The sequence below is a fragment of the Ursus arctos genome, unplaced genomic scaffold (assembly GCF_023065955.2).
Source record: "Ursus arctos isolate Adak ecotype North America unplaced genomic scaffold, UrsArc2.0 scaffold_9, whole genome shotgun sequence".
Classification (NCBI taxonomy): Eukaryota; Metazoa; Chordata; class Mammalia; order Carnivora; family Ursidae; genus Ursus; species Ursus arctos.
In genome coordinates, this window is record NW_026623111.1 from 64,526,311 (window position 1) to 64,550,969 (window position 24,659).

Sequence of the window (24,659 nt, forward strand, 5' to 3'; positions counted from 1 at the left end):
AGTTTTATAAGATGGCTGATAAGGATGGATGTCATGATGGCTACACAACATTATGAATGTAGTTAAAACCCTTGAGCTGCACACTTAAAAGTGGTAATAAATTTTATGTTATGTATATTTTACCACAACAAAACACTTTGGAAAGAGTGGTAGTAGGAGCAGACAGAATCTGCTGCTGCATGGAAATTTGTGGCAGAGTCGGATTTATCTACCACCTCCAGATGTTACATGAAAGCCAGAGCTGGAATTGAGTTAAGGCAAGGTTTAGGGGGCAGTTGTAGCAGGCTTGAAGATTACCTTGACAATGACTCCCAGTCAGAAGTGTTTGAGGGGCACTGTCCAGTAAGAGGATGCTGCAAAATCACTTTCCCCAGGGGAAGACCCAAAAACTCTAGAGCAGAAAGCAGATGACTTTAGGGAGGATAGAAATGTCTAAGGGCAATTTCAATTAGAAGTTGTGTGGCTTATGACAGAAATCCTCTCTTTGGTCCATATAATCTATGGTAAACTCTGCATTGCTCAGCAAATACTCCTGGAGTGGATTTACTTTATGGGGCTGTAAGCAGTGCTAATGCCATCTTGGCTCCCAAAGGGAGGTCCAAGGTGGACCAAAATACCACCCTTTCTTGGGGTGACGGATTACACAGGGTGATACCTTGCCTACCAGTGGTCGGAAAGTCTAAAATCAGAAAAGCCTTGGCAACATTTAAAATACTTTTTATTCTGGACATTTCCAAACATATACAAAGACAGAAAATTGGAATAAGGAATGTTTCTGTGTCAACTATACTTAAAAAAAAAAAAAAAAACCTTTCAAAATTTAAAAAAAAAAAAGAAAGAAAAACTCTCCATGTACCCATCATTCAGCTTTAGCGTTTTGACAACTTTGGGTTCATTAAAAAAATAATAATATTGTAATTTTTCATAAAGTTGTATTTAAAGACACCGATGAATCATTGAACACTACATCTGAAACTAATGATGTACTATATGTTGGCGAATTGAATTTAAATAAAAAATAACGACACAAGAAATGTTGAGGACATTAATTTTTTAATAGCAGCCATGTTAGAGAACAGCACTGGAAATGTATTTCTTTTTTTTTCTTTCTTTTTTTTTTAAAGATTTTATTTATTTATTTGATGGAGAGAGACAGCCAGCGAGAGAGGGAACACAAGCAGGGGGAGTGGGAGAGGAAGAAGCAGGCTCCCAGTGGAGGAGCCTGATGTGGGGCTCGATCCCAGATCGCCGGGATCACGCCCTGAGCCGAAGGCAGATGCTTAACGACTGCGCCACTCAGGCGCCCCTGGAAATGTATTTCTTTTGAAATAAACTAGAAATTAAAAATGTCTTGAAGCCATTGGAAACCATATGATTAGTTGAATTAGTTTCTAAGATTTGGGGTGAGATAGCACTCAACAGATGCAGTATGTGATTCTAGCATTTTTTTCACCACATTGTGAATATGACCTGTAGAGATCAGAAAAAAAAGAGAGAATAAATGAATGAACAAATTAGAATTTATCAGTTTCATCTTTCTTTACATTATCTTGTTCCAAATATCAAAACTTCCATTGCACCCATCCTCTACTGCCAAATTGCTACATATTTAAGATCTACATCAAATCATGGCCCCTGGTTCAGTACAATCTATTAGAAAGAGTCACAATCACCAGTTAAGATTCAGATGAGTCTCCTAAGTTAGGGCCTCATTATGCTTCCTTGCTTGAAAGTTGCATTGATTTATTCTTTCACAATATTTATTAAGTGCCTACTACGTGTCAGGCATTGTTGCTAGGTGGTTGAAGGAACCAAGAGAATGCTCTGCAGACTGCCAGAGTTAACCTCTGTTATCAAATGTCAATGGGTCATCAACCATGCCAAGGTAAGAGTCTCCAACAGGCGGAGAACAGCAAACAATCTTTTTCATGGACTGTACCAGTAAACTGTCACATCCTCCTTCCCTTAGGGCTATTTTGGCCTCAGATTCTGAGCTAAGTTGTTAATATAGGACTTTTAACAAATGTCACTGCTTGGAAAGAGAGACAACAGTCAATTCTCAGGAGGTAGAGTACAAGGAGGAAAAAGAAAGATAAGAAAACTCCTCATCTTGACTCTGCCTGAAACTGAGTAAAGCACTTTAGTCATTCCGGGAAGCCACCGAAACAATCAGAAGACAAATGTTAGGATACAAAAATGCAACATGAAATGAACTAAAATCGTCGTGAAGAAGACATTATTTTGTGGGGCAGGTGGCAAAATAGCTAAGAAAGAGACAGATCGGGCCAGTGACAACTTATCATACACATGAAGGTACCATCCTGGTCAAACATTCTCCAAGACCTCTTGGGAGAAAGATTTTATAGATCATAGTCCTTTCCAGGTGAAAACTAAACTGTGATTGCAAATTCCAATGGGACTGGCAATAAGAGATTGAAAGACAAGACAAGTAAACCATTACCCGCCTGTCTGAGAGAAACAGGTGCTCACTCAGAAGATTAAAAATGTGACTAAGGGACTAGGAAATAGGTAAATGAGCAACTACCCAAATTCGACAACACAGCCACCAAAAGTCAGTAACCCCTCTTCATAGTGGGGGCTTTGGGAATTCTGGATAACTGGGTGAAATGTCCACACTGAATTTATAGAGACTAAAATAGCTTCCCTTCGCTTTGGAGGAAGGATTTTTTTTAATGATTTTTTATTATATTATGTTAGTCACCATACAGTACATCCCCGGTTTCCGATGTAAGGCTCAATGATTCATTAGTTGTGTATAACACCCAGTGCACCATGCAATACGTGCCCTCCTTACTACCCATCACCGGTCTATCCCATTCCCCCACCCCCCTCCCCTCTGAGGCCCTCAGTTTGTTTCTCAGAGTCCATAGTCTCTCATGCTTCATTCCCGCTTCTGATTACCCCCCCTTTCTTTATCCCTTTCTTCCCCTACTGATCATCCTAGTTCTTATGTTCCATAGGTGAGAGAAATCATATGATAGTTGTCTTTCTCTGCTTGACTTATTTCACTTAGCATTATCTCCTCCAGTGCCGTCCATTTTGCAGCAAATGTTGAGAATTTGTTCTTTCTGATAGCTGAGTAATATTGGAGGAAGGATTATTATACGAATATTCTGGTGTTGTCAAGAACACAGAACTAGGCACCTGACACAGTCGCCCTTAGTGTGACACCTTAACTGGTCAGTGTTGGTAGCAGCAGACCTAGGAACTAGACTTAGGGAAGTGAATGTCTTGTCACACACATATCTTGACTACCTCAAATCATGGTCTAGTTAAGACGTGCTTGGTTGGTATGGGGCATGCTCATCTGGTACATCACACGGCTGTCCTCCTGTGGCGGACAACCTAACAAATCTCAGAATTCTTTCCTATCCTTCCAGGGTTAGCCCTCTCAGCCCATGGAAGCTGACTACCAACCGTTGGTGTAGGCTGGCAATTAAAAATCATTTGTCCTCCATTTTGTAAGGGATGTTTCATGTATTTGTGACAGAGGACCAAGGAAATAAAGGATGTTGTTGAGCGTTTGTTTTGATACTCCTAGATCAAAGAATTCCCACCAACTTACCAAGTCCCTTTTAGAAAGCATTCATTGCTCTTCTCTTGTCAATATCTCGCTTGAGTTGACAAAGGCTGCATAGAAGGCAACATCTCAGCCACAGGAAATCACTGCAGATAGATCCCTGTCAAAAAACAAAGAGTGGATCCACATATAGCCCATAAATAGAGTCAAGCAGGTCCTTGCATTTGCATAGCTTTTCAAAACTCTTTAAAAGGTACATTTTATGTTACTGGTTTATCGTGAGAATTCTCATTATCTCCATTTTTCTGATGACCCAAGTGAAGGTAAATGACTTGTTCAGATCACGTAACAAATTGGTAGCAGCACTTGGTCTTTCTTTTCTCAAGCCAGTGCCCTTAACCATATATGACACAATTTCAACCGATCTGCAGGTTGTGACTCTAGCCCTCATCCTCTAGCTCCTCTTCTGAGATGCTTCCCTTCAAAGCATCAGTTGTGAAATGCACCCATTTTTCTGTAGTTTGTGAGCAGAGCCAGATGAGGCCCCACATTGTATCCCTCCAGCCATTTTCATTGACGTCTCTTAAGTTCTGCAATGGAAGAAGTTTGGCGCAAAGAGGAGATACAGAAATAATGGGCAAAAGAAGAAAGAGCAGAATGAATACTGTTTGGAAAGCCATGAAACAGGGGACTTTGCAAGGATTTGAGGGCCCTCTCAACGAAAGGGTCCAACTGGGTTCTCAATGACCTTCTGGGACACATGCCGTTGAAGGGATTCCTGTTCTGAGGCAGGAGGCACTGAGTGAACCAGAGATAACCTGGTTTTATTACTGCGTGTCTTGACAGATTGAAATAATTTTGAGCTGCACTATTTGATAGCACTTATGTTTTTAAATGTTGAATTTAATATAATTCCCGATTTACAGTGGGAGCTCGTGGGGCAGGGTGGGGGTGGTGGTGTATAGTTAGGAGCTTCTAAATGATGAGATTATGAATGATTTATTTTTCATGAAAAAAATTGTTCCCATTGCTACAATGATTTTGATCGTCATCTGACAGAGTAAGCATTTGGGCCAAAGAGCCAATCCATATCTATAAAGGGAGGTAACAATTGCCACACCATAAGAGTTTGCAAGTGGTAAATGAGCGAATATATGTCAGAATGATATCCCAGCTCATGGTAGTACAATCAGCTCTTGTCTCTTTTCTTCCTCCTTCTCTCCTGCATGGGTCATGCCCTGGCCAAAGGGATGCTCTCTTGGCTGTATCCACGAAGGGAGGGGCAGATCAGAGAGGCTGCGTTGTAGCAGCCCCGTAAAGATTTGCAGAGATATGAAAAGGAAACAAAGCAGAGAGCCTGAATGATACGAATCTGTCCTGGGAATTATTTTTAGGGCTGTTCTAAGGAGGAAATAGAGATACACTGTCTATAAATGTACTGTTTCATTGTATATTGAGGAAACCTACTATATCTAGAATCCTAGACCTAGAAATCATCTTGCACAACTTCCTCGTGACAGATGAGAAAACTGCTGCCACCACATGGCTCATTAGAGACCGTGCTGAGCTGTTCCCAAAGCCTTTTCTCCAGGATCCAGCCCAATGCCCCTTCCTGTAGACCATGTTGGGGTCTGGGGCTGCTTGGAGAATTTTACCATCACGCCATATACATAAGTACACATGCTTGACACTTTGCATACAATCCAGGAAGTTAAAGGTCCAGGCCCAAGGTTTAGACCGGCTGTGTATTATGCTGCCTTAGGAGCAGTGTGAGTGAGACAGCGTTGAGCGCTGAGCAAGTAGGTAGCTGAGCAAGCACACAGGAGGAACGAGGCCAGGGCCCTGCCCACAGCTCTGCCCTGAGGAAATGGCTGAGTAATTCTCTGAGAAAAGAACAAAAATAAAAGTAGGTGTTTACAGAGCACTTACTACTTGCCAGGTCCTGTGCTAAGCCCTTTCCATACATTATCTCACATGACTCTTGCTACCGCATTAAAGGGGAGGTATTGTTGTGACCATTTATCAGTGACGGGGTCGAGGCTTAGGGAAATTAATAACTTGCTCCTCTTCCCATGGGAGCAGTGAGTGGGGCAGAGGCTATGTTTCCGGGAAAAGAATCCATCATGTCACTTCTTTGTTTAAAACATTTCAGTGGCTTCCCTGCTCACTCCGAGTAACAGCTAAAGTTCTTACAATGGTTCTCAAGGCCCTAGTGTTTCTAAATCTTGCTCTAATGTCATCTTTTTCTATGACAGCCTACTCCCACCCTCTCACTCATTCTATTCCTACCTCTCTGGCCCCTTGCAGTTTCTGGAACATTCCAGATAAACTCTACTTTAAAGCCTTGGGTGACACTCTTTCTTCTGCCTGGCTCTTCCCCAGATGAGTCATCTTCTCATCCTTTCACTTTTGTACCAAGAGCTTCCCTGATAACCCTATTTAAAAGTAGAACAACCTTTCCAAAAATGTGGATGGGCATTGAACTTTGTTGAATGTTTTTAGTGCATGAACTGAAATGATCATATGGTTTTTCTTTTGGAATCTGTAAATAGAGTATTCTGATATTGAGCCATCTTTGCATTCCTGGGATAAACCTTGCTTGGATAAAAAGATACTTTGTGATGCTGAAAAAAAAATTAGAACCCTTCAACATTCTTTATTCCTCTTCTTTGCTTTATTTTTTTCTGTACCACTTACCAGCATCCTAAGAGGTTTTTACTTAGTTACAGCATTGCAATCTTCTCCAATTAGAGGGTAAGCTCTACCACTGACAACCATCATAGTAGTAATTTATTCATGTGAGAAGCTTCAACAGATGTTAATCCCAGTGGGTGAAGGTTTGACGAGGAATAGGATTTTTACATCTCTCTACAAGGTCCCTACTCATTATAAAGGAGAAAATGGCAACCTTACCAGGGAGAATCCCAGCAGAAACTACCTTAACTAAGTAATGGAAGTAAACAACAACCATAATGGGATACACTGGTGTCATGTGCCTCTTGGTGGGAAGCACAGCGAATATTGCATGAGTTCTAGGGAGGTTCGGCCCAAGTGTAAAAGTGTAGCCATGAGGACACATTTGACGCACCAAATTGAGGGATAGTCTACAAAATAACTGATCTGTATTGAGGGGGGGAAGACAAGGAAAGACTGAGAAACTATTCCTTATTGCAGGAAACTAAAGAGGAACGACAACTGAATAAAATGTGTGATCCCAGATTGATTTTCTTCTCATCCACAGAATGTTATTGGGTGAATTGGTCAAGTTTAAATCGGATCCACGAATTAGCTAATAGTACTGTATCAGAGTTAAACTCCTGATTTTGGTCATTGTGTTATGGTTATATAAATGAATGTCCTTGTTATTCAGAAATACATGATGTCATAGAAGTAATAGGACATCAGGTTTGTCATTTCCTATCGATGTTTCAGAAAAAAAAAGAACAGACAAATAGGTGGAGGAAAGACTAAATAAAACGAAGATGGCAAGATTTTAGTGTTTGGGGAACGTGGGTGAAGGGTATTCAGGAATTCCTTGTATCGTTTCTCCCCCCCCCCCATTTATTATTTCTGCAACTTTTCTTTAAGTTTGAAACTATGTTAAAATAAAGGTCTCCAAAAGTAAGAACAAGGATGTAAGCTACATGCAGACAGGACTTTTGATTTGCTCGGTTCGCTGAGGCACCTCCAGCCTCAGGAATGGTACTGGCCATCCGTCTACCTACAGGACAAATCGCTGCCGAATGAATGAAGACCAGTTAGGACTCAGCCAGAGGCTAGATGCTCAGTAATCCCTTTTGTATGAATGGACACTGACTTATGAGGCAGATGTGCCAGCTCCGAAGGGATCGACCACACACCCATTGTCTCCCCAAGGCTTTCTAACAAACTATCGTCCAGCCTGCAGGTTTGCAGGGTCCTGGGTCTGACCGAGTAAAGCGGGCAGAGGCTAAGGGGTCTCCGTGCCTCACGTACTCCCCTCCAGCAACTGTCTCAGAGACACATCTAACTGGAACAACGGAAGGTTTTATGACTAATACGTTCCACGGTATGAGCAGCAGCGCGGCTTTAAAAATTTAGGCTGGGAATGGAGCAAAGATGAGGGTCAAGCCATGAAGGCGAGCAGGGCAGTCACACAGATGTGGTCAGCCTGACGGGAGCCCTCGGGTGTCCGGGCTGGCGATTCACAGTGCGCGCGGGTGACTCACCGGGATGCCGTATCGCGTCCGATACAAGGTCCTCATAGCGACACTCGCTCCGCACAGACAGCATTCGTTCATGTCAGAGGCGATCTGACATGAAAGGCACAGGGGAAAGAAAGTCCCGCAGAGGCCTGAGTGCGAGGGGAAGCCACACAGAAGAGTTAGTGAAAGTCATCTTGCCTTCGACGAAATCACACCTCTTTCAAAAAAATGCTGGCTCAGGAAATGACTTTAATGGGCACTCGGAGAAAACAATGTTTGTCACCTGGCTCTTTCTGTCTTGCTTCTAGAGCCCTCTGTCCAGGAATTGGGGATAATCTGTGAGTCACTATAGCAGGTCCAATTTAAGGGCAGAAGCTCCTGCCTTGCCAATGTGAGCGTGTTCACATGATCTTTCTCCCCTGCCCTCCTTACATTTGGGTCATGCCTGCAGAGGAAGTTTGTGGCGTCAGGATGTCTGAGAAGCCCTCTAAAAACCATGGGAGGGTTTGAGGGTCAGAAAACACTGAGTGAAGAAATCATTAGGGACAAAGAGTGGAAATAGATTCTAGAAGGTCATTCAAGCAAAAGGACTCTATCATCATTATGAGGACTGGAGCAAGCAGAAATTAAGGGATATGGGTATCAGTTGTTTAAAAAGTTGAGCGCAATTTCACTTTAAAGAGTCTCTGCGAGGCAGAGGAAGGGCCCAAGAAAATAACAAGAAACAGGAAACTCTTCTCAAATATGCTTTGAGTAAAAGTCTATTTTGAACAGTGATGGGGTGGAGCTGTGGTATGGCTGTGCCCCCGATGTGATAACAGAGTCAGTGGTTTTTTTGATTGATTGTTTTTAAGTAAAGGCTATCTCCCAAAACCCTGGAACTTCCGTCATGCACAAAAGAAAGGAGGCTGTTTCTCACACACTATGTCAACACGAGCCCCACAGAGAATGTCTGCGCCCATACGGCCTGAGACTGAAATAAGAAAAAACCTTCTCACACCAAAGTAGAAGTCAGCAAAGCTAACAGCCTGCAGTGCTTCCTGAAACAGAACTGTGACAAGAGTCGCAGGAATGGCATTGAAAGCTGGAAGACAGAACGGCATTGTCGGGAAAGGGAGAGGTACGTAGAAGACAAGCTGGAGCCGTGTGTCAAGAGCACGGTGAGACGAAGAGGTGAAAAATGGCAGACGGAGATTGAGCTCGATGAGGATCACACACTCAAGGTCATGCAGGTACAATGAGTGAAATAGATAGGAAAAAAAACCACAAAAGAGCCAATAGCGGGCATAAATAAAGACAGCAAACTGTAGAACGAGAATCTCTTTTAATGGGATTAGCTAATGCCAAGCCACAGCTGAACTCTGCCATGTGTGATGAAGGCTCATCTTTCCAGATTTTCCAATTTTCGAGAGAAGTTGGAAATCTAGACTGGAAAGCCAGGTTTTTACGTGAAATCTGATTTTTATATGTTTCCTTGCATTTTTAGATTACTACACGAAGCGAGTTCATCGTGTACAGGACAAACAAAACACCTCCGGCGGCTAAATCCACCCATGGGCCTTCAGCTTGTGACTTCCGAGCTGGCCAGTAGAGCAGGAGCTCAGTGACAGGAGAAGTAGACGAGTTTCGTTAGGTCGGGAACCTGCATTATGGGAGTCGAGGAGGAGCAGTAATTAGGTGCACTTACAAATCCCCAGGTCATCAAAGCAGTCAAATATGCCAGTTTGCCAGTCACTATTCATCACACCCCCTGAACCGTATCCTGGCTGGGAAACAACTGGATTCATTTTTCAGGCTAAGTTCCAAAAGGGCACTGCCTGTGAAAATAAAACCAAAAAGGTATTAAACACCTACAGGCATTGGTTGGATATCATGTAGATCCCAGTCGAGAAGACATTTCATCACACTTCTCCTGATTAGGGCTGGCCACCCTCAACTGACTTAGCAAGACCTTTCCAGACTATTGTCAATACTTGGTGATGAGAAACATCAAAGAAATGGGGTGAGGGTGCCTTCCGCAGGTTTTCTGGGGGCTTTGTTGCCCCTTTCTCCGGTCCTTTTTTTCTTTTTATCAGCAAGATGATTTTTTTCTTCTACTTCAAGACAACCATCCTGAACGATGTCTTTTTTGCACATGACGTGTTTTATTTAATAGTGATTGTAATAACTTTTATAAAACTATCGCACAGATATTATCTCAATTGCCCCTTCAGAGAACTTTGTGAGATAGAGTTCTTTACTTGTCCAAAAAGTTGTTATTACACCGATGCTTCTAGCTGATGTCAGTCCTCATTGCATAATTGCTAGTGGTATCCTGATAGCTAAAGTTTTAACAGAAGTCCTAGGTTACTTAAAAAACGATTAACTTCTTTTTGTGAAATTGTCAGTCTAGAATCTGAAAAAAAAGAACGGGGGTGGGGGCGCTTCAAGCTTCCACAGAAAAATCCAGTAGTTGCAAAACCACTAAGAAATAGTGTCCCTCAAACCAAGCAGAGCCTGCATACTTCTCAGATTTCATTCAGGGATCAAGTGAAGTTTCCTGGGCTCTATCCAGTCGGAAGCCCCAACGGAGAGAACGTGTTTGGTTTCGCAAGGGCTAATGTTAAAACTTTCTTCTTTACTACTTCATATCTAACCATACGCTGTGCTCTGTAGCCTTCGCCCCCACTCACCTCTAACACGTCCCTTAGCCAGGTGCAAGGAATATCCGGTCCCATTACCCGTCCACCTGCTCCTCCCTGTTGCCAGGGAAGGCCCCAATCAAAGATGCTTCCAGAGTGCATCTCAGGGCTGACTGGTTTGAAAACACACATACTTGATTCTGATTCAGTAGCTGGGGTGGACCCTGGGCAAGTAAATGTTTAAAGAGGCGACTGTGATGCGGACAGCTCTGGCGACCATTGATGACAGGTCATTTCACTCTCGCTCAGCCCTTACCAGTCGGTCTTCTTAGCTCTTCCCCTGCCCTGTTCTTTTTCCTGATTGATTTTGTCTCCACTGAGATCGTGGCTGTGATCAGTTGATTCCCTCAACAGGTGAGCCCCCGCAAAAGGGGTGGAGGTATTACGGAATAACAAAGGCCAGGGCACTGTGACCGCCCTAGAGGGCTGCCTCTCATATTTATTATCAAGAACCTGCTTTACGACACAAGGGGAAAACCACCAGACAGAGAAGGCTCTGTAATTACTGTCACCTCGCACCAGGAATTACGGTGGAAACTATGGGGCTAGATAAACATTTCACTGGAGTCCAAAGGTCTTTCTCCTCTCTGATTATTTAGGAAGACTACGCTATCTTTCCTACTATCATCTAATCGGAGTGGGCACATTGTGAACTCAGTCTACTATCTGAGAAATAGTGACAAAAGTTGAATAAATTGCACAGGTAATGTGTTGTTTGATACTGAACGTTATAGATATACCTCTGGCCTCAAGGATGAATGATCCAATACCTTCAAAATATATACTGGGAAAAGCGTGACACAAAACGTACACAAAGCTGTTGCTGCTGCGTGTGTATCATTAAAGAAAGAGAAATACACCAGTAAGGCTGTATTCTTAACAGAAAATTACTTCTTAGAAGAAGCAATGCTTTGGGTAGAAAATTCGCGTAACCAAACAAATCAGTTTAGCCAACGTATCAAAATGGAAAATTATGTTCAAGTTCAAGACCCCAACCCTAAAAATTATTCCAGGGCAAAGACTCTATCTTAACTATTCCTTCAGTGAGTCGTTACCCCGTGTACAGCCCTGGAAACATCTATTTGTTGTGGTCAGTAGTTTACAGTAAGTATAAAATTTGCTGTGTTTCATGTAAAAACAAAATGCCAATGAGCAGGGGCGCCTGGGTGGCTCAGTCGGTTAAGTGTCTGCCTTCGGGTCAGGTCATGATCCTGGGGTCCTGGGATCAAGCCCCCCTTAGGGGCTCCCAGCAGGTGGGGAGCCTACTTCTCCCTCTCCCTCTGCCTGCCTCTCCCCCTGCTTGTGTTCTCTTCCTCTGTCAAATAAATAAGTAAGTAAGTAAGTAAGTAAATAAATAAATAAATAAATAAATAAATAAATAAATAAATCTTTAAAAAAAATGCCAGTGAGCAGGCTGAGGAATCCATTCTGAGAGGAATCCTGAAATGGGCATCTGCTGTGATTGCCTACACGCAAATCACATCCATCCTAAATTGTACCATGGGTGTTAATTCAATTAATTTAATTCCTAATCTAACACAGGGACTCTTGCCACTTGTTTTGCAACCCCTAAATTCCCTTTCTTAAAGTAAGCGGTTTAGAAGTATATTTTTAAAACACACTATCTTGTATGTGCGTATGCATGTGTTGTGTGTCTATTTATAGGTTTCGTGCTTCTCTGTGTGGACGGATCTACGCCGAGCAGCACCTTACGCCACACCATGCGCAGGACTCACTTGGTATCCTTTTAGAGGGTTGAACCTAATTGAGTAGGTCCAGAATGGGACCTGAGGCTTGCCTTTTAACAAGCTCCGTGGGGGTGCCAGTCCTGCTAGTGTCTGGCCCACACTTTGACTCCTCAGGGCCCAGATTGTGATTAGGAACTGGGTTCAAATCTATCTTCCACACTGTGTGTGTTCTTCAGCTAGTAAACTGACTTCTCTGTGCCTCAGTTTTGACATTTTTAATGTGAATAGATAGCACTTTTCTCACGGGTTGTTGTGTCACTGTGATGAGAGTATGTCAATAGGCCATGTCTAGTCAACAATGTGTTTCCTGTATGTCGGTGAGCTGGCATAAGCACCCATATGTCTATTTGAGGCTAAATGTCCTTAAGTAGCAGGTCCTATTCCTGATTCATCATATGGGGCCATGCCTGGGACCACAGCTCCAGAGAGCTAACACAGTGTGGTGATAGAATGAGCAATGGGGTAGGAATCTGAAAGCCTGGATTATAGTTATTGCTGGTATTTGGCAGGCTCGAGTAAGATCCCGTTATGTGAAGACATTTTGAAAACCGCCAGTCACCATATACAGGAGAGAGAGTCTACAGAGAGGGGTGGAAAATCTGAATGAGGTCTGTTGCCAATATGACGGCTTACGTTTGCAAGGAGCATTCTACTTTGTAAAGCATGTTGTTGTTTGATCTCTAGTTTAATATTCCTAGCAGACTGAGGCACGCAGGGAATGAAGGTTGATAAGATGCTTTCTACTGCAGACATGAAAACTGAGGCAAAGAGTTTACATGCCAGGGCCAAGGAAAAGTCATGATCACTAGTTCAACATCCTGAATTTATGGATGAGGACATGAGGCTTGAGGACATGAGGACAAAGACTGAGTGTTGTCCCACATCCTCTTCCCGGTCTCACCAGGGAAAAGACATGGAGATGCCTCACAGGAAACGTTACAGAAACCTAAAGACGAAAAGGTGGAGCAGGCAGCATGATCTAGTGGTTTCCATCAAGGACACTGGCCACAGACTCCAGCTTTTCAGTCACTAGCTAATGAATGACCTTGTGCCTCAGTGTCCTCATCTGTGAAATGGGAATATACAAAGTATGTAGCTTCTAAAGCTGTCGGGAGCATTAAATAATATTTGAAAAGCCCTTAGAGCGATGTCTGGCACTGGCTAAATTCTTCACGAGTAGCAATTATATAAAAGAGAGTACTTGGCCCTAGAGGGAAATCAACAGAATCCCTGCCCTTCCCTTACACTCTCCTATGTCTTCCACAAGACCACAGATGAAGGGGAAAGAAACAAAGTCAGTCACTTGTCCACAGTGACAGAGTGGCAGGGCTGGGATTTGAATTCAGTTCTTGGGACTCTAAAGCTCTTACGCTATTTCCACAGAGTCTCTCAATCTGGGATTATGAATCTTGGCCAACTAAAGTGAGCAAGACCTCCTCGGGAAGGAAAGGTAAGCATTTCTTAGGGTGTCCCCTCCCAGGTAAATTCTGGAACTATTGGAAGTTGGACAGTTTGTGATTAACTTCGCTTTCTTAAGTCTGTCTGTCGGTCTGTATGTGTGTGCTCGTGTGTATTTATCTAGGTAGGTATTTTTAGTATCTTGAAGTCAGTCACTCAAAAACTTCCTCTAAGTTCCACCCTACACGTTCAGTTAACTGGTTCACAACCAGGATTATTTCGCACCCCCTCCAGGGGACATCTGGCAATGCTTTGAGATATTTTTGGTTGTCACAATTGGGGGTGAGGTGCTATGGTCATTCTAGTGGGGGGAGACCAGAGATGTTGCAAAACACAGCACAGCCCCCACAACAAATACTGTTCTATCCCCAAATGCCAACAACAGTGCTGCGGTGAGAAACCGTGGTTCGAAAACATCAAGGGCATCGTGAAGCATGAGCTTCCGGAGGGGTTCTAATGGTGCCTGATTCATCTCAGGGGGGCAGAAACCAGGTCTACAGTAGCCAGACAAGCAGTCCTTGTGAGGAATGGGACCTAACACGTTGCTTCCTAGTCACACATGTTTCAAAGGCTAGAACTCAGGGATCATTACATGCCTCGGTTTCCCCATAGATTTGTTCACGCCCTGTTCTGAAATCCCTCTTCTGTATGGCACATCCTGCTAGTGGCTCCCCCCGCACCCACCTGCCTCTTTTCTCTTCCTTCTGCTTCTTGTTCCTATGTGGACAGCGAAACTTTCCGGTTCTACTTTTTCTTCCTCTTTCAATAAACTTTTTTAAAAATTTAAAGTCAACAAATTTTTATTTAAGGAATTTTACGTGTGAGTCCTTCCACTGCCAATCACCATAGTTCCTCCAAAGTCAGAATCATAATCTTCAAAGTAGCCCTTTAAAATTTTGTTCGATACGGTAGAGTTCTTTCTTTCAGTTGGACTTCTTTGATCTCCACTTGAACATGGACATACTTCAAAAATTCCCCACCTGTAATCTTTGGGGTCCAATTTCTTTACGTTAGGACCATGTTTAAGGACAAGTAGATGGAGCTGCCTGGTTCTCAGTTTCAGACACCCTCTAAACATGAATGAGTTCAAATCATACTCACTCCTAAACTATCACACCCTAGAGCTGTACAGATTATTGGGATACACCAATACCTAAGTTTTTAAAAATGTGACTATTAGGTCTTTCACATAGTTTTAGCAGATAGATGTCTTACAGTTCCTTCCCACAAATTTAACACATAGTTCTGTGAATAAAGGAAACCACACATATACTCTAGGAGGCGTTTCCAACCATGTGGGTCTACAGAAAAAGCCCCATCAGGGTAGACCTCAACTCATTCAGTAAACTTCGAACTGAAGTGCAATATACATTCAGTAAAGTGCAGAAATCATCAGCATGATTGATGAATTTAACAGTGAACAGTTCTTGTAACCACAGCCTGATTCAAGAAGAAGGACATCACCAGCACCACAGAAGTCCCTCTGCTTCTGCCCGTGTTTGAGCCTTACATATATTGAATTATATGCACTATTTATTCTTCTGTGTCTGGCTTCTTTTGCACAAAATTAGGATTGTGAGATGCAACCATGTGCATACAGCAATAATTCATTTATTCTCATTGACATGTGATAAATGATCACATACCTATAATACAACTTATTTATCCATGTTACCATTGTATTGTTTCCAGTTTGGACTATTAGGAATGGTATCCTAGTGTTATGAACATTCTCGTACATATCTTCAGGTGGACTAGGTATGTATTTCTGTTGTGTCTACACCTAAGAGTAGAACTGGTGGGTCCTAGGGTTGGTAGATAGTGCCAAACAGTGTTGTCAGGTGGTAGTATCAATTTACACTCCCATCAGTAATGGATGAAGAGTTCCATTGGCCTCATCCCTGTCAATATCTGGTGATGCCACCATCTTTCTTTTTACCCGTATGGTGCTACAAGAATCTGGGAAGTGGAAGACTAGGCTTAAGACTGAGAAAAACAGAAATTATGGTTAAATGATTAAATAGAGTTGCCACATTTAGGAAAACAAAAAATAAAGGAGATTCTGTTAAATTTGAATAAGTAAGTCCCAAACAATATTTGAGACATACTTATACCAAAACATTTTTCATTCTTTAGTTGAAATCAAATTTAACTGGGCATTCTCCATTTATCTGGAGGGTTTGGGGAATAACTTTAGAATTACAGAATATCATGGTGGGTGGGGTAGTTTCTGCCTCCTGATTTACAGGAATGGGATTGGTGTGGGGGAGGTGAAAACAATGGGGCTTTCCTAGGTTGTGCAGGAGGCTGTCTCCCACCCCCCAGGGAGTGAGCAGAGGCCAAAGGACACTACTGGTGGCCATGATTTATGATTTCTATCTAAATTCTTAGACGAGCAGTTCCTCTGGGAATGCAATTGTTTATTCATGGATAAAGGAAGGAAACTGAAATTTCTTGAGCGGTTTTTACTGCCAGTTCCCATGTTTAAGCAATCTTAGGTATATGATGGGACTTTAGCCTCATAACAATCTTTTCTCCTAATTTGAAACCAAATTCCTGGAGCAGCCTAGCCAGGTTCCTAGGCAGGTGAGCTGAAGCCAAAGTCCATATTCTTCCATTCTACCAAGTCCTATCTTCCAAGTCCTATCTTTGGAGGAGTCCCACTGACTGGCCTGGGGCCTGCATGGGCTCCATTTCTCTCAACCAGTCTCAGCTATGCTGACAGGACCCACCAAACCACTGAATATTGCTCACCTTGGGTTTCCCCAGGCTCCTCATTCCCTCTATTTCCATCCCTCCTTTTTCCTCTGGCTTTCAGCTTCCTACCAGACCATTCCATGGGTTACAAAGCAACCCATTTCTGGAAAAGCAAAGTAAATAAAGTCAATTGGGAAGGCCCTGCTTTGAGTCACTCTGAGCTTCTCCAGCTCCTAAACTGCCCCCAACAGGCCTATCTTTTAGTACTGAGTCTGAGCCTGCATCTGGAACCAGTTGTCCCACTTCCCTGCATCTCAAGCAGAATTCTGCGGTCTCCGCATCGTGAGGGGACTCTGTCTTTGTGCCCGTTGTGTGTAGATCAGAAAATGTCACTCCAAAATATGCCTCTTTGGCATAAGAGTTATTTTGAGTCCATTATTTTGAGAAACAGCACACACAGGAGAAGCTCTGAAAACAGAGTCAGAGTTACTCTTCAAGGGGAATTTTCATTCATAAGGGAAAATTTCCATTCATAAGGGAAAATTTCCATTTGTAAGTGTCCCCCTGTCCTGTCTGGAAGAGAGAGATGACTCTATACCGGAAGAGACTCTCGTCAATGTAAAACTTATGGACTTAAATCTGCATGTCAAATCTTACCCTTATTTTCCTGCTCCCCTCCCCAGAACTGGCTCCCCCCACACCTTCTCTCCAGTGCCTTTAGCCGAAGCTGGTGTTTAAGTCCGAATTCTAAGCCAGCTCTGAAAGTTACTCATTTTCCTGCGTATCTCCCATGTATATGAGATACACGTGTGATCAACTTCTGTTTTTCTCTTCTTAATCTGTCTTTTCTTTCAGGGGCCATAGTTGAGAACGTGGAAGGTTAGAGGGTAAATTATTTTTCTCTCCTACAGAGTCATTTCTGAAATTTTAGGCAAACCATGAAAACTCTCAGTTATGTGGAAATTTAAAAATGATTATGCATAGTCGGAAGGATGACATTTTTTCATTTAAACTAAATAATATCTGGAAACAAAAAGCCTCTGGTCACTGTCCAGGGTGATGGCATGGTGGGAGGAGGGCCTCCTGCCCAACTTAGTGAAGCCGCCATGTTGGGCCTTAGCTGAGGGTGTATCCCTTCTCCTTATAGACCTGGACTGGGGAAAGGAGGGTCCTCACTTACCAGTATCTGGCTTCTAGGCTTCCCTCCCTCCCCAGACACACTCAGATCCCACTCCTCCCAGTAAATCTCCGTCTTTGGGCTTCTCCAGCACCCGGAAGCGCACAGCAGGCCAGCTCCCAGTCTTGGGTCTGATCGGCACCCGCAGCCGATAATCACCTACAGAGCCCTGCACTGCCTGTATCACAATAGCTTCCTTGACTAATGCACCACCAAGCACATCATTTTCTGAAATTTTAGCCAAAACAATGGAAACCATGCTATGTGTAGATTTAAAACCGATCGTGTGTAATTGAAGTTATGGCATTTCCTAATTGAAGCTAAATAATTTCTATAACCAAAAGGCCACTCCAAAACATTTCCCCTTTTGTTAAAAATGGTGCTCATGCTTGGTCATCCTTAAATGAGGAGCCCCCTCAGGAGTATTTGCATATTTGATAGGGCTCGGCTGGGAACTTTTCTGACACCAGAGTCCTTTATCCTACTTTCACTAAGGAAGTAAAGGTTTTTGCTCACTGAAACATTTAACTGGGGTGAGGGTCGGGGATAGAAAGCACAGGGATACATTGGATCCTCCAGGTCTCTCATCGTCCCATCATCACTATGGTGACCTAATTAATTCAGCTTCTTCACTACTTTTGTCTTAAAATTTGTTAATCTGCTGGCAGGCATACATGGCTGTCAGGGAAGAATGCCTGTTCACTTCTGAACCATTTCAGGGCACCCTCAGAAAAGGACCCACCGTATTTTTTCAGTCCTTTGATTACCATTTCCTTCCCTTATCCAGTCAGGCCAAGTGCTCACGTCTGCAGGAATTCCCTCCATCCTGCTACCGCCCTGAGCTCCTGCCCCTTGTTTCCCTACTTATCTGTTAATATCTCATCTCAAATGCCACCTCCTCCATGAAGCCAGTCTTAATCCTCCAAGTGGGATTTGTCTGTCTTCCTACTCAACTTTTTCAACGCTCTCATGATGTGGTGCAGAGCCCGCTGGACCTGGGGGTCAGCACGCCGGGCACTAGCTACACTACATACGTGGCTACCTCTGTGCCTTTTTTGTCTAAATGCCAATAACAGTATCTCTACTTCCTTTTCCCAAGGGTCATCGGGAAAGCACTCAGAAGCTACATTAACTTCAGATACGAGATTCAGAGATGTGCAAAGTCAACACTTATATTTTATTTTGTTTTCTTTCTTCTTTTCTTTCTTTTTTTTTTTTTTTGAAGGTTTTTCTGAGGGTGAAAGTGGGCTTCAGTTGTCTGGGTCCCCCCAAAACAGTGACTTGCACATAGCCTAGAAAATACTAAGTACTGGGGTTCAGGACACACTACCCTAAAATATGGTCGCTTGGCATGTTGAATGTTATTAAGCTGAAGGAGTTTGAGAAAATGGCAGGAGCTGGAAGGCCATTTTTACCTCTTTTTCTTGCCCTTCTTCCCTAAAAGCAAGAGATAAATCCGTCATGTGAAAGGTAACTTCCCAGTACCAGGAACTACTATTGACATCTAGCGGATAGAGGCCAAGGACGCACCCCCCCATTCTTTCCTCCAAATCCTCTATTTAATCCCCCATTCCTGCCAACAATAAATTATTTGACCCAACAGTGTCAAGGCTGAGAAACTCTGATTCATACTCTCATTTTGTTCTTAAGAAGATTTAAGCAGCTTACAAACTTAAATATAAAACAAGATACAAAATGAAAAATGAAGAAATCGGTCACAGGGAAAATAAAGTCTGGAGCAAATTTAGCACATGCGTTGAGTCCCCTAGAGCACTGGACATGGGCCGTGTATGAGGTTTGGGGCTTCCTGCCAGGCAAAGCAAGATTGAGACCTAGAGAAATTTCTCATCAAGCTCCTCAAAAAGGAGATGGTATAGGAGACACACGGTGGTGAAAGCCTTTAACAGTCTCTCTGCAGTAAAGGGAACGGTGACTTCTGAGAACTTACTTCCTCCTATAGGGTTCAAGTGCAGTGCTGGAGTAGAATCACTGAGAGCAATCTCCAAGCCATTAAATGATCCCAGAATACTACTTACCTCTCGGATCACCTGGATGAGTCAGGATTAAAAATCAGATTTAAAATGTAAATTGTTCAGAGAGATACATGGATGCATATTCTTGGGCAACCCTCCACGAGCAGTATTTTCACCAGCTAGGATGTGATAAAAATTGGGAAGCAATGGGTCTGAATTAGAAGTCTTTGGTGAGAACCCGAGTGCGGATTCCCATGAGGGCTGCTTATTATGCACAGGAACAGGTGTGCAGAAAGAAAGGCAAGTGCATGGTTATAAAAATTAAATGCTGCAGTCAGGCCACACACCTGAATAGAAGGCGCCCCGTGTAGCGTGGGGGTGAGCTAATGGGCATCCTGAGTCAACGTGGACATAAGCTAAGGGCATATTTGTGAGAAAGCCTGTGTTTTCCTGGGCCTGCTTTAGCAAGTGGCCAGCGGGGAAACTGAGAAAGGAAAAAAGGTCAATACAGGCAACAACTGACATTTAAATGATCATTTAAAAGAAGCAGAAGAGGTACATCTTCCGCATGTGCTAATAATTTAGTATTATTAGTATAATTAGTAATAAATTAGTATCTGCATGTGACCAGAAGAGTAATCAAATTCCCGAAGTTGTGCACCATAGAACCTGGAAAATGCTTTTATTAGGTGTGAGCAAAACCCTCCCACTGTGACAATAAAAGAAGGCAGTAAACCCCCTGGGAGTCCAATTTTAAGTAACTAACTTCCTGGTCAGCGCCATGGAGATCAAAGAATTGCAACATGGAATCGTAGATAGCGTAAAGTGCTGACCTTTTACAAATACCAACCACTTGGCTCCGCCCTGATTCTGACCCATTAGTCTGGGTGAGGGGGTTAGTGGCCTTGGGGCGGACCTGTTTAATGCTTCCCCGGTGACTCCGAGGTGTGGTGAGGGTTGAAAATCAGTGTATTAAAGAAAGTCTAGCAGAAATGATGATTTGAGTACTGAAGTAGTGGAGCTTAAGTCTTTTACACAAAAATAAAGCACACATTCCCCCCCCCAATTTCAAATTTCCCCTACCACTTGAGCTTTTCCTGCAAATGTGTGTAATTAAAAAAATTTAGCCCAAATAATATGTTCGATGAAGATAGTCTAAAAATCACAAAAATATCAAAAGAAAAAAGTCTCTCATAAATCCACCACAGAAAGTTAACCTTATAGGAATCTGTGATGTATGTCCTTATGTTTAGCCCAATAAAAAAATATTCACGCACAGGACCATGTTTTAATGAAGATTCTCCTAATATGGCGATAAGTGCATTTCTCCTACAGGGTAGAGAAGGCTGCTGCCCTTGCTGCTTGTTACACTTGGGGAGCAAGCATTCATCTCTTCTAGAAGTGATATCCAGTCATTGTGCTCTCCAGCTCAGAAGTATTATCTGATTAGTTAAGACCCTTACTATGACTCTTGAGTTGGTATAAAAGAGCAGAGAGCGTCTTTCTTTCTAAGGAAGAGTTTACTTGGAGCTCTTCCAGCTCATCCCACAATCTACTTCTGTCTGCAGAATTGAAGGTTGAAATATTATTGAGTGAATCAATCTTTGAGTTAACTTAAAAGTCCCAACTCCTAGGCAAATATCTTGAAATCCCTCAACTAAAACCAGGTCCTTCACTTAACCAATGGTCTATTTCCCCCGACTCATGTCTTGCCTTTATGCTGTTTCTCTCTTCGTGTCCTTCCTGGGACTCTTTGTCTCCAGTAGGAGCTCGGCAGAGAGGAATCCCAAAAGGAGAAGAGGGCTTGGCTCCCCCATGCTTAGCCTACCTGGTATCTGGTATCTACCCCACCCACAGGACAGCAGTCTCAGATCTAATATTTTGGCTAAAAGAACTAGAAGACCTATGAAGCATAGCGCTCTCTTTTAAATCTTGCTGCGACTCAAGTTTGAATTGGAGTTACCTGTCCTTTTTAAATATGCGGGCCAGAGGTCTCTTACCTGAGCCAATAGCTGCATCCACTTCTGGACAGAAACATCTCCAGCAGACTTTATTATTATTTTTTTAAATTTGGCTAAACAGTCCAGTTTGTTAAGTGATTTTAGATTTCATTTTATTGTAAGTGGGTGGAAGCGTCCCCTCCCCCCTCCCCCTCCCCCCTCCATTGCCAACCTACTTATACTGGTGATGAAAGTAAAGAGGGCTAAGATAGTGCTGGTCCTTAACCATAAAATCAACCATCAAAACTTGCAGATTGTTGAGTTTGGGTGGTGTCTGTAATCTAAAACTTGAGCAGGACCCATCCAATACTTCATAGGAAAACAACAAAACCATTTTTCGTGCTCTAGTTGGTATAAATAGATCTCAAAACTCCAATGAAAATACAATTACTCACATCCATGAAACACTTAAATGTTGACAAATTTAGCTCAGGGAAAAAGCAGCAGACTCTACAAACACTTGATTATAAAACATTTTTTTTCTGAAAAGCCTCCAGACGTATTCTTCCAGAACATGGTCAATGAGCTAAGAGGGTCATCCATTGAATTCACACATATTTGTCTCCATTTTCACTCCGCCAGGTTAAACCCAAGTGAACTTTCATGCAATATTCGGTGCTAATGTCCCAGTAAAACCGATGGCTAACCATGGGGTGTCCGCTCAGGCCGCTGGGCTCCCTCTACATTTTGCCAACGCTTCAGGTGCTCTTAAGGTTGGTTACCGACCAGGAGGTAAACTAAGCCCAACCTTAGGGCACCAAAAAAGTTGGGGCAATAAAGTAAAATAAATGAGAGAAAGTTTTAGAAAAATATTAGCCTCCCTGCTCAAATAAATGTAACCCTTGAGGGAAAGAATCATAATTATATTGGACTTTACACTTATTTACATATGAAGGGGTGAAGACAGGTAGCGCAGCGTAACTTTTTCAACGCATTAGGATGTCTAAAGATGCCCATCACATCAGCTGATTCCAGGTCCTTCTCTACTGGAGTCAGGGTCACAGCGCCGCTGGTGCTGGCCATTGAACTTTTTATTCTACTATAGAGCCTGGAGCAGAGTGGATGCTCGATGGGTGTGTTTAAAAAAATAAATGAATGAACAAAGGTATGAAGATAGAAAGTGTAAGTTTCATACACACGATTTTAAAGTCTCTAGCCTAGACATCTAGATGTCAGAAATACCACCTCCCGACGCCCCCCGCCCCACACCTTATAACAACCATTTTTAAGAAATGTGCTTGCCTTAGGGGGTCTGGACAAAAGAGGGAGAAAAAGCCCATCCTTTTCCCTCTTCCTTTAACTCATGCAAGTGAGAAAAGCTTATCATTCCCTCAGCAGGCAAACGACTGAGAGCTGCCTTGGTATTATCGCTGGTAATAACAATGTTACAAATTGGGAAAGGTAACAAGTGGCCAGACCATCATGATTTCAAAAAATTTGTTTTTGTTATATAAAAACAGAGACAGAGTGAATTCTGACAATAAGATAATAATAAACCTCAAAATGAAAGCAGAAACCGTGCCTCCCTATCAGCAAAACTAATTCCAACAGCAATTCCTGAAACCAATTATAAAATAAGAAACTTTCTAGTAGCAATTTAAAATATTCTGTTTAAACACACCGGTCATAATGGTAATACAATGATTCTTCTGTAATGATTAAGAACATTTTTTTTCCTCTTAAAAATGTCTCTCTAGTAGCACATTTTAAAGAAAACAGTCTACGATACATCTAGGCTCTTAAGAATCACTATCGCCAAATTTAATTTAAAAGACAACTGCATGTTGCAGACATATGGGTTTTCAAAAAAAAAAAAATTCACTGAGGCAAATAATGAGTGCCTACCACTCAATTCTACCCTGGCTTGTGTTAATTACATGCTAAGGTTATACTGGTTCTATGGTTTATTTTTTAATAATTTGTTTTTCTTTTGAAAGAAGATGGAAAGACAAAAGGTTACACAACTGAAAGCTATTATTTTGTATTGCAGTAATACTTACACACTCTGGTTAACTGGAGGACTGCAGCCCAGGCCAAACAGGAGAAGTCTCAGGAACACAAGTGCTTTGCTGGCTGCGCCTTGGCTGTTACCAGGCAAGGGTGGGGTTAGGGGTGGAGAAAGGAGGTGGGATCTAGTTGTCTCTACTGCCTTGGGTCAGTGTTTTTCTATTTTAGAAAGTGGACACTGCATTTTATCTCATTATATTTATTTTCTGTGACAATTGCCTGATACCCTTGCTCCCTTAGACAGCGAGATTCATTTGTGATTAGGCTGTGACATGTTTTATGAAGCTCCGAGTCTTGTTTATTTATTTAGGGTTTCTCTAATTTATTCACTCCATAAGGCATTTAGGGGGCATGAAATGTGTTTAAAAGTAAGCACTGAGCCGCTGGTCGGAGGTCTCAGAAATGCTAAAGAGATATACAACCTTCCATCTGGCCAGGTGGTTGGGACTTAAGTTCCAAGCTAAGGAGCTGGGTGGCGGGGACAGGAGGGGAGTTTGAAGGATAGGGAGCAGAGTGGGGACGTGGTCAGTGGCATTTCGGGGCCCCCTGTCTGGTGCCTGTGTGGAGCTTGGTTCTCGAAGGCGAGACCGACGTCAAGGAGCCCACGGTGGGAGCAATTTCATAGCGAGTGAACAAGGCAGAGGGCTCTGAGCAGGGATGGAAGGCAAGAGCAGGGACTTAAAAAATCATAATAGGAAAAAGTAGCTCTTTGGAATTGGGTGGAGGAACGGAAGAAGCAATGACTCACCGAGTCATTAGATAGGCACACAGATACCCAATACTGTATATAAAACTTCAATTACTTCCAGGTTGCTAACTAAAAATATGCTTGCGGGGGTTAAAATGTCCTTCATTCCTATCAGTGTGACCCTAACAAGTTGTATTTTCTTTCATGGTGTTTGAACAGAAAGCTTGAATGACTCACATCATTCAAACTGTTTTCTGTTCCCCCAGGTTAGAGATATGTACAGAGGGAGTTGCTCCTGGAGGCACAAGATAAGTGGAAAAGGGTTCTCGGCTGCTCGGTTCTCCTGAGGGACATTTGCCTAGAGTGTTCGCATTCACACCTACCATTAAGTAGAAAACTCACTATCGGTATAATAAATGTTATCTTTTTTTTTTTTTTGAGTTATTTATTTATTTGGGGGGGGGAGGAGGAAGGGCAGAGGGAGGGGGAGCCTGATGCGGGGCTC

The 24,659-nt window shown here is 42.7% G+C and overlaps 1 protein-coding gene and 1 non-coding gene across 2 annotated transcripts; both read right to left on the bottom strand.

The window, feature by feature from the left end:
• Nucleotides 1-1,036: 1,036 nt before the first annotated feature.
• On the bottom strand, nt 1,037-23,546 carry LOC113263204 (placenta-specific gene 8 protein-like). The gene is made up of 5 exons (XM_026509837.3): nt 23,460-23,546; nt 9,413-9,542; nt 7,750-7,874; nt 3,587-3,701; nt 1,037-1,470 (listed from the first exon to the last, which is right to left on the bottom strand). Exons 2-4 carry the CDS (start codon nt 9,510-9,512, stop codon nt 3,597-3,599), a joined length of 330 nt encoding a protein of 109 aa, XP_026365622.1. The 5' UTR covers nt 9,513-9,542; nt 23,460-23,546; the 3' UTR covers nt 1,037-1,470; nt 3,587-3,596.
• On the bottom strand, nt 14,817-14,947 carry LOC113263330 (small nucleolar RNA SNORA18). The gene has a single exon (XR_003319139.1). It is a non-coding gene; the product is annotated as a small nucleolar RNA SNORA18 (small nucleolar RNA).
• Nucleotides 23,547-24,659: the final 1,113 nt, after the last annotated feature.

Bases quoted from the DNA above. Each gene is read 5' to 3' on its own strand.
- LOC113263204 (XM_026509837.3), bottom strand. From the start codon at position 9,512: ATGAATCCAGTTGTTTCCCAGCCAGGATACGGTTCAGGGGGTGTGATG. The intron at 7,875-9,412 runs GTAAGTGCACCT...CCTCGCACTCAG, and splicing joins CTTTGATGACCTGGGGATTT to GCCTCTGCGGGACTTTCTTT. The intron at 3,702-7,749 runs GTGAGTCACCCG...GTTTTTTGACAG, and splicing joins GGACGCGATACGGCATCCCG to GGATCTATCTGCAGTGATTT.